Genomic DNA, 9,116 nt, shown 5'->3' with positions numbered 1-9,116 from the left:
TTGGGCGTATGCAAACAGTGCTGTCACCTGTAATTGGGGTGGAGGCACCCATCACCATGCTGATCAGATATGGGAGAATGGTTGCTGGAATCAGACCAAGTGGGTGGGAGGGTGAAGGGGCAAGGCTCCTCAGCCAGCACCCAGCTGCTGTTCTGATTGCAACTTCAGATCACTCCCAGCTTATGCAGGGGTTACGTTCTGGCACCCCAGAAAATCAGGTAAGTGGGGAACAGCCTCTAAACACCCTTTAAATGCCCAGCCTGTCCCCTCTAATCCCTTCAAGCAGCGCCTGCTCCATAATCGCATTTCTTAATGGGCATGGCTGGGGCACTGCTCCTGTCTTGTGCTGCAGAAGGGACAGGCCTGCTAATCTGTGCCAGCTCTGGCATGATGGGGCACGATACTTGCCAGGCATCAAGCACCTCTTGTTCAAGGGTGTCCTCATGCAGCAGGTAGAGGCTCCTCCTGAAGGGACCTGTCTGTGCTGCGCCTGCTAGGCCAGGGAACCAGTTCTGTGGGTTGCTGTAATGAGATTAACGCTGCCTGGCTTGTGAGAGGCCCAGGCTCCTTTCTTGGAATTTGGATGTGATGCTCTTGTTCCTTCCTGGGAAAATCCAGTCATCAGTTCTAAAAAGTCCTAATTTGTTCTTGCCTCAACTGAACATAGGGCAGCCAGGATGGCTGAGAACAGCAGGAGAGTCTGGCTTCAGCTAGTTCAGGTAAAAAAGAGGGCCTGTCGTAGTCCTGTTTCTGCCAGATGCCCCAAAGGGAAGAAGCCACCAAGCTGGACCTGAGCACAACAGGGACTCTCTGTCGTAGCCCCATCAAAGTCTTGTTGCTGAGCAAGCAAGGACTAGGAGTCTATGAGGAACACTTGCCTGAGAGCAGAATTCACATGTGAAGTCAGACAGTTCAAAGGTCAGGGAACCCAGACGATCACAGAGCCAAGGGTCAAGATGGAGAGCAGGAAGTAGCAAGGTAGGGCTAGGAACCACAGGCGTTGTTTCCAGCACCTGACTGCTGCTGAGAGCTCTGTTTAAGAAGCCCAGAGCCAGCTGGTTTTCATTGGTGCCTTCTGCTCTGTGACCTTGAAGACTGACCAGGTGCAGGTGGAGTCACTTTGCCTTCACCCCCTTCAGGCTGCTGTTCAGCAGGTGAAGCTGACTCCTGGCCCATGACACTCTCTCTACCTGGGCTTTCCAGCCACTGGTATTCAGAGGCAATGATTCCTGCGACCCACAAAGCAATATGTAGGCATTACGACTAGTAGGTGTTCTGATAGCCCTCAACTCCATGAATTTGTTTTATTCCAATGAAAGATACCCAACTCGGTGGCCATCCTTGTCTATGGCCGAAAGCTACCAGTTACAATGGCTTGATACTCCCTTCCCCATGAGAGGCAGCAGATTGAGAGAAGGCTTTTGCCTTCATCTCTTGCTTTGGGACTTCTGGTTGGGGCATTTGGCTGATCACTACAAGAAGCAGGTGCTTCACCAATGGGAGCTTTTTGCCTGATCTAATGGAAATCCTTAATGAGGGCTAAGTGACCTTCCAACCAGCAAAACCTCTGAATTCACAAGGACCGGCAAGAAGAGAAAGCAACAGTTTATTTTCGTGACTTTTCTAGGAGCCGGACAGGCTTTTGCATTTCACACATAATTCTTTAGCCGCCAGAGCTCTTGTCAAATTCAAAACTTGCATCTGCTTGTAATTGGTGCAGCCTAGTGAAGGGATGCGGGTGACGCTGTGGTTAAACCACAGAGCCTAGGACTTGCCAATCATAAGGTGGGCGGTTCGAATCCGTGACGGGGTGAGCTCCCACTGCTCGGTCCCTGCTCCTGCCCACATAGCAGTTTGAAAGCACGTCAAAGATAAATAGGTACCACTCCGGCAGGAAGGTAAACGGCGTTTCCATGTGCTGCTCCGGTTCACGAGAAGCGTCTTAGTCATGCTGGCCACATGACCCAGAAGCTGTATGCCGGCTCCCTCAGCCAATAAAGTGACGTGAGATGAGCGCCGCAACCCCAGAGCCAGCCACGATTGGACCTAATTTAGGTCAGGGGTCCCCTTTACCCTTTTACCTTAGTGAAGCTTGCGCCTAAAATGTTCCTTCTCCTCCCAAGTCTGGGGTTAACAAACTCTGGCCTGGTTAGGTGGGTTATGCAGGCAGGTGAGCTGATGGGGCTTGCCTGTTTCAAGGGCCCTTTTTCTGGCTCTGTAACAAAAAAATAAAAACCTGGCAGCGTAGGGGGTGAGGGGTGTTCTTCTCTAGGCTCAGGGCACATCTTGAGTGGAGCAGGCAGGAGAGCAATGTGAGGCTTGGACTGCACCCTCTCCTCCCCCTAGCCCACCTGGTGGCAGGTGTCAGTTTTGTGCACGTGGCGTTTGGGTGCTGTTTTCTGCAACTTGCCAAAGCAGGCTGGGGAAGAGGGGGAGGAGCCTGGCTTAGGCAAGCCGATGATTGTGAGGCTTAGTCCTTGCTTGCCTGGCACAGCATCCTCTCTTGAGGGCAGCCTTGCCATGTGCTCTGGTGACCAAGTGGGATGGGCTGGCTGTGGACATTCCTCCTGGGCTGGTCCGTCAGGCTGGCCCCTTTCTGACGGACAGCCTGAGCCAAGCAGTGGCCTGCACAGACCGGATCCAGCTGTCTGCAGCAGGTGGCCTCTCCTAGTTCCTGGGATCACTTTGCCCTCGCTGCCATCCTGCCCATTTTTATGGGCTTGTTCGTGGCTCAGCTCTCGATTCACCCGGGGCGGGGGAGAGACTTGCAACAGCAGTGCTGGGGGGGTTGGGAAGGTCCAGCCTCTGGGAGGCTGCAGCAAGGCTCCTCCTGCACAAGGCAACTCTAGGCCTACTGCAAAGGGCAGGTCTGTCTCTGCAGCTTGGGGGCTCTTTTTTGTCCTCCGGTATGGTCAGTGGGGGTGGGAGGAAGGAGCTGGCGCCTTGGCTGGTTGCTTGGCTGAAGGAAGGTCTCTCTCCCCCCAACACCCTGAAGCTATCACCTTCCCATCATCTCTGCACAGCCCAGTCCCAGATACTTTGTTGCCCAAAAGCAGCTCTCCCCTTCCCTTCCCAGTTTAGGTGACTTTTGGGGCCTGGAATCTGTCTAATGCAAGGTGTCAATAGCCATGACAGGAGAGGCAGGTGCTGTCCGTGGTAGGCAGAGGGCTGTGGAGCATTTCAGGCAATTGGCCTCTCGCATAGCCTGATCCTTTGAACCCCTCCTACCACTTCCTTCTCTTCCATTTCCCAGGTAAATTTAGGGGAGTGAAGTTCAGGAAAGCAGGTGGCCAGAGAGCAGTATCTATATATCCCCACCAGGGGGCTATTTACTCCCCTTTTGCCCCCTTGTATTGCTGAGCTCCCTTTAGGAGGCGATCAGCCCAGGGGAGCATTGCTTGATGTGACGCTCGTCTACCTTTTCTAGCTCTGTGGTTCTCCCCTCGTCCCAGCTCTTCTGCTAATTGGCACGAGGCCAGAAAGAGGCCAGTTGCACAGACCTTCATCCATTTTATACATGTTATACTAAACATGTGCATGTGTGTCAGTGTGTATGGCTGGCACAAGGCGTAAGCCCTTGATTATCATGCCACCTTCCTCGCTGGAGGCTGGTGCATCACAGAGGCTCCCATGTGCAGGAAGAGGCCACCTGGTTGCCAACCAAAACTGGGCGCATTCTGCCAAAGAGATCGAAAAGGAAGCATCTTTATTGGTGTGTCATGTGCCTCTTTTCCTAGAGCATGTTAGCCTATGCTCCAATTCACATCAAGTAGAGGAGAGGGTGGGAAGAGGAGGAGGTTTGAGGAAGCAGGCAAGGCAGTTGCTCTGTCTGTCTCGTTTATTGTTAGCTCACAGAAAGGCCTGAGCTGTAGGAAATGGGAGGTTGCTTGTATCGCTCTCTAACAAGCACGGGTTGATGGTGGACTCCTCTTCTGCTTCTCTTCATCTAAAATAAACCCCACCCACAAAGAGTCCAACTCATAAAATGTTTTCCACCACAGGTGAGTTGGTATTCTGCAAAGGACTCTTACCCTCTCCCTCCAAACAAAAACACCCTCCCCTCCCTGCAGTGTCACCATCTTCAAAACCCCAAAGTTTGGTACAGGAGAGTCAGGTGCATGGTCAGCTGGCTCAGGCAGGCAGCAAAAGGGTTCCAGCATCACTGAAACGTCAGCCCTGGCTGGGTTAACTGAGGCATCTGGACGGTAATATAACCCCCATTTCCACAACTCAGGCTCTGCCCAACCCTAAAGGGTTCCACAGAAGCTGCAGCCATGCACATTCCTCCAGCCAGGTATGATGCTCCAACTGAGCAGATGAGCAAAATGGGAGACCTCCAACTGACCAGTGTTTTGCAGGGGGGAGTCCAGCACATGTTTGTGTGCTTAAAAGTGCTCTGCCACTTTAACACAACGAACTCATGGGGGGGGGGCGGGGGAGACCACCACCACAGACAGACTTTGGGCAGTTAGGATAGTGACAGAGAAATGTACCGATGATAAACTATTGATTATGCAAGTGAATCAGAATGAATGCACATTTGCCGTAAACAAAGCGGAACAGACACTCAAAGCAGACTGGGCATGCCCTGACCTCTGTGCAATCCAATTGGGACAAAAGCTGAACCAAGAGCCCAAGGAGAAAGGGCTTTGCATTAGCAGCCACTCTTGAATCCCTAAATGTCCCACGCTGCAAGGAGCTGAGGGAGAAGGAGCAGGCTGTCTGGGTGGGCATTCCTGCATGGACTAGAAGACCCTTGAGGTCCCTTCCATTCTGCAATTCTACGAAGCCCCCTTGGAGGACAGAGTGGGGTTTCTTGGCTCCCCTTCCACATCAGCTGGGCATTAAGCTTTAGTCGGATCTGCTTCCCCATCGCTATCCATCTCCATGACATCCATGGCTGACACGCGGAGGGAGTCATACTGGGGAGGTGGCGTTCCTGGTTCAGACCCTGCCTCGTCATCTGCGGCCAAGTTGTCGTCCCCAGGATTGTCATCGGCTCCCTCCTCCCCCTCCTCCCCTTGGAAGCCCAGGTTAGTGTGAGCCTCCACCCTCTCGGACACGGTGGGAAGAACATCCCGCTTCGGGGGCTGGCTGCGCTTTCTCCTCAGCCCCTTGAACCAGCCAATCAGCTTCAGGATAGTGATCCAGACAAAGTCGATGAGGATCTCTCCAAACTCAATGATGCACAGCACAGAGCCTCCCATCCAGAAGCCAAACTGGCCACCCAGGCTTGAGAGAAGCCAGACAACCTGCAACGGGAAGAATCACAGGTTGAGAGAAGGCACTTGGAGCAAGGGGAGGTAAGGGGGGTCCTGACCCCAGGGGGGCAACTGTTTGCTTTGAGGATGGCCTTCCAGTGGAACAAGTCCAGAGGATGGAATAGGCTTTGTATCCAAGTTGTCCTCACTGGACTTTTATCACAAAAATCCTTATTTTGCGATCATGCCTTGGATCCCAAATGCCTGGTGAGTCAAATGTTTTGGCTTCCGAACGCCGCAAACCCGGAAGTGAGTGTTCTGGTTTGTGAACGTTCTTTGGAACCCGAACGTCCAGTGTGGCTTCTGTGCCTTCTAGTTGTGTGCAGAAAGTTCCTGCAGCCAATCGGAAGTCGCACCTTGGTTGTTGGACATTTTCAGAAGTTGAATGGACTTCCAGAACGGATTCCGTTCGACAACCAAGGTACGACTGTATTGTAGTACAGTGGTACCTCGGGTTATGTACTTAATTCATTCTGGAGGTCCGTTCTTAACCTGAAACTGTTCTTAACCTGAAGCACCACTTTAGCTAATGGGGCCTCCTGCTGCCGCTGCACCACTGCCACACAATTTCTGTTCACATCCTGAAGCAAAGTTCTTAACCCAAGGTAATATTTCTGGGTTAGCGGAGTCTGTAACCTGAAGCATATGAAACCTGAAGTGTATGTAACCCGAGGTACCACTGTATTCCCAGCCAAGGACACAACCAATTTCTGAGGGGAAACTAACAAGACTTCAGCTTTTAAATAAACTATCGGGGGGAGTGCTAGAGATTCAAAAGCTGAAGAGTGAACAGTTTAAGCTTGTCTTTATTCCAAATTTGGAATGAGCTCTGAGGTCTTTCCCATCTCATCATAGTCCTGGAGAGCTCTCCTGCTCACAGACGGCTCCCATTCTTTAACACCAAATCAGTATTTTCCCAGAGGCCACAACTCACCCTTTGCAACATGTGAAATAATAGCATCCCTGAGACAGTTTCTGTGACAACTCAGAAACAAAAGCCAAAACAGGAGGCACCTGAGAGAAGGGAAATGCATTTCCAGTGCAGAGGGCAGGGCTTAAAACACATCCCGCATTACTATTATACAACCCCCCACCCTGTGCTTCATAGAATAGGCTGAGCAAGGGGATCTGGACCCAGCCCACTTACAGTTGTCCCTGCTGTCTCCACAATGGTTCGGTAGTTGTACTCTTGGAAATAGATGTTGAGCTTGATGATCCCACTCCTGCAGGAAGCAAGAGGAGAAACAATGAGCTCCTCTTCCTCAAACATTCATTCACCAGGCCTGATAAGCTGCTGCCTGAGATTCTGCCCTTCCCTTCCTATAGGCTCCTGCCCTGAAGTTGGGGGCCATCACCGCCTCCTGTGGCAGGGAGTTCCACAGTTTCTCTGTGCTGTGCAAAGAAATACTTGAGAGCCAGTGTGGTGTAGTGGTTAAGAGCGGTAGTCTCGTAATCTGGGGAACCGGGTTCGCACCTCCGCTCCTCCACATGCAGCCGCTGGGTGACCTTGGGCCAGTCACACTTCTTTGAAGTCTCTCAGCCCCACTCACCTCACAGAGTGTTTGTTGTGGGGGAGGAAGGGAAAGGAGAATGTTAGCCGCTTTGAGACTCCTTAAAGGGAGTGAAAGGCCAAAACTCAAATCCAAACTCTTCTTCTTCTTCTTCTTCCTCCATCTGTCCTGAATTTCCCAGCTTCACTGGACTTCTGAGCATTAGCAGAGAGGGGAAAGTCCATTTTCTCCACGCCACAGGCACCCCACTCTCACTTGGTGGCTCTGGTGTACGTGGCATACAGGAAGGCTCAGCAAACAAGGCTGTGGCAGCCGCTGCAGCTGCAAAGTGTGCCTATAAACCTGGGGCCATTTGCCCAATTTCCAGCTGCTCTGGAGCAGCCAAGATCAAACTGGTTGCAGTTTGTGGGAGAAGGCTGAGACACTTTGCAGAGCTGCAATTTCGCAATCAGTGGAGGTAAAAGGCTTGCAATGCGGCAGCGGCAGCTGCTGCAAGGGACCATGTGCCGCCTGGAACAGCTGGGGCTGGCTGAAGCGCATTCCTCCTGGGCCTGCCTTTGCCACAAGAGCTTTCCAAAGTGGGTTCTGGGGCTGGAGGATTGGCACCTCCTGGGGCCTCAGAAAGCAGGGAGAGCAGCTAGGCTGGACGGGTCTCAGAAGCCAGAGGGAGCTTTGGTGGTCTCACCTGTGCTCTGTGCCCAGAGCAGACGCAAAAAAGAGGAGCCATGCAAAAGGAGCAGCAACTATGCCAAGAAGGCCTGACGGGAGCAGGGAGAGCACAGCGCCCTGGGCTTGGCCCTCAGCAGCTGAGCATCACAAAAACTTCCCTGGAGAAGGGGCCTTCATCCCACATACCTCGGCTCTATGGGTTGGTGTGGTTGGGAATCCGCTGAGGGCTCACTCCCCCTCCTCCCCACTTGCTTGATCCTGGAGGTGGTGAGGAGAGGCCACAGCCTGATGGATCCCTGCTTGTTCTCTGCCTGGCAAGCAGTTAGATGGCAGGGATGAGGAGCAGTCAGGGAGGGGGGCAGGGGCTGGATGAGTTATTGCCTCAGGCCCCTCCAAGCCCTGGAGCCAACCGTGCCTCTACCACACATTGATTTTTACTGCATTCATAGCCCACCCTTTCCCTCCAAGGGGTTCAAGGTGGCGTACATGCTTCTTTCCCCCTTCTCACTGAATCCCTGCAACAACCCTGTGAGGTAGGTTCCACTGAGAGGCAGCAGCTGCCCCAAGATCGCTTCATACGGGGCTGAGTGGGATCCAAACCCAGGTCTCCCGGGTCCTTGTCTGGCACTCTAACCACTGTACCACACTGTCTTTCAAGCCCCAGGCTGCCAGCTTAAGTAGCTGCCTTCCCTTCTTCTGATGCGGGTGGCACTGTGGGTTAAACCACAGAGCCTAGGACTTGCCGATCAGAAGGTCGTCTGTTTGAATCCCTGCGACGGGATGAGTTCCCGTTGCTCGGTCCCAGCTCCTGCCAACCTAGCAGTTCGAAAGCACATCAAAGTGCAAGTAGATAAATAGGTACCGCTCCGGCGGGAAGGTAAACGGCGTTTCTGTGTGCTGCTCTGGTTCGCCAGAAGTGGCTTAGTCATGCTGGCCACATGGCCCGGAAGCTGTATGCCGGCTCCCTTGGCCAATAAAGCAAGATGAACGCCGCAACCCCAGAGTTGGCCACGACTGGACCTAATGGTCAGGGGTCCCTTTACCTTTGCCTTCCCTTCTTCTGCATCCCCCTGTCTAACACCCCCCCCCAGCCCTCCTCCTTGTCTCTCCCTACCCACTCTTTGTGGCTCAGGGAGCAGCTGGCTTTTACTCACCTGCCCACAGTGATATCACGTGACTTATTTCTTTCATAGGATAAAATATGGAATATCCAGTTCTAGAAAGAAGAAACAAAATAAGGTTTCTGGAAGGAGGGATGCTCTGACTGCCATCTGTGTGCAGGACCCCGCCCCTTTTGCTTACTTGTACATGCAACGTCAGGTGCCTTGCAAATGAACGAATGTAAATTAATTAATTGGTTGCCTTTCTGATGTGGGTACATTTTTAGAAGCATAAAGCACTTTTATCCATTCAGGGCAAATAAAAGAAAGTACTTCTTCATGCAGTTAAACTATGGAACTCCCTCCCACAGGAGGCAGTGATATTCACCAACCAAGATGACTTTAAAAGAAGATTGAACAAATTCATGGAGAAGAGGGCTATCAATGGCTATTTGCAACGATGGCTATGCTCTACCTCCATGGATGAAGGCAGCAATGCCACTGAATGCCAGTTGTTGGAAACCTACACGAGGGGAGAATGCTTGCAGGCTTCCCAATGGGGCATCTGGTTGGTC

At 52.4% G+C, this 9,116-nt stretch overlaps 1 protein-coding gene across 3 annotated transcripts in view; it reads right to left on the bottom strand.

Annotated features, from left to right (window-relative positions):
- Window positions 1–3,820: 3,820 nt before the first annotated feature.
- The window catches only part of SCNN1B (sodium channel epithelial 1 subunit beta), a 37,565-nt gene continuing 32,269 nt past the window's right edge, over window positions 3,821–9,116 (bottom strand). For all 3 annotated transcript variants that reach the window (XM_081170862.1, XM_081170864.1, XM_081170863.1), the window contains exons 13-15: window positions 8,596–8,657; window positions 6,409–6,484; window positions 3,821–5,252 (exon numbers count right to left, since the gene is read on the bottom strand). In XM_081170862.1, the coding sequence (XP_081026988.1) occupies window positions 4,845–5,252; window positions 6,409–6,484; window positions 8,596–8,657 (546 nt within the window). In that variant the 3' untranslated portion in view covers window positions 3,821–4,844. The remainder of the gene's footprint in view (window positions 5,253–6,408; window positions 6,485–8,595; window positions 8,658–9,116) is intronic.

This window comes from Podarcis bocagei, assembly GCF_964188305.1.
Source record: "Podarcis bocagei genome assembly, chromosome: 14".
Lineage (NCBI taxonomy): Eukaryota > Metazoa > Chordata > Lepidosauria > Squamata > Lacertidae > Podarcis > Podarcis bocagei.
This window is presented reverse-complemented; position numbering and strand designations above follow the sequence as displayed.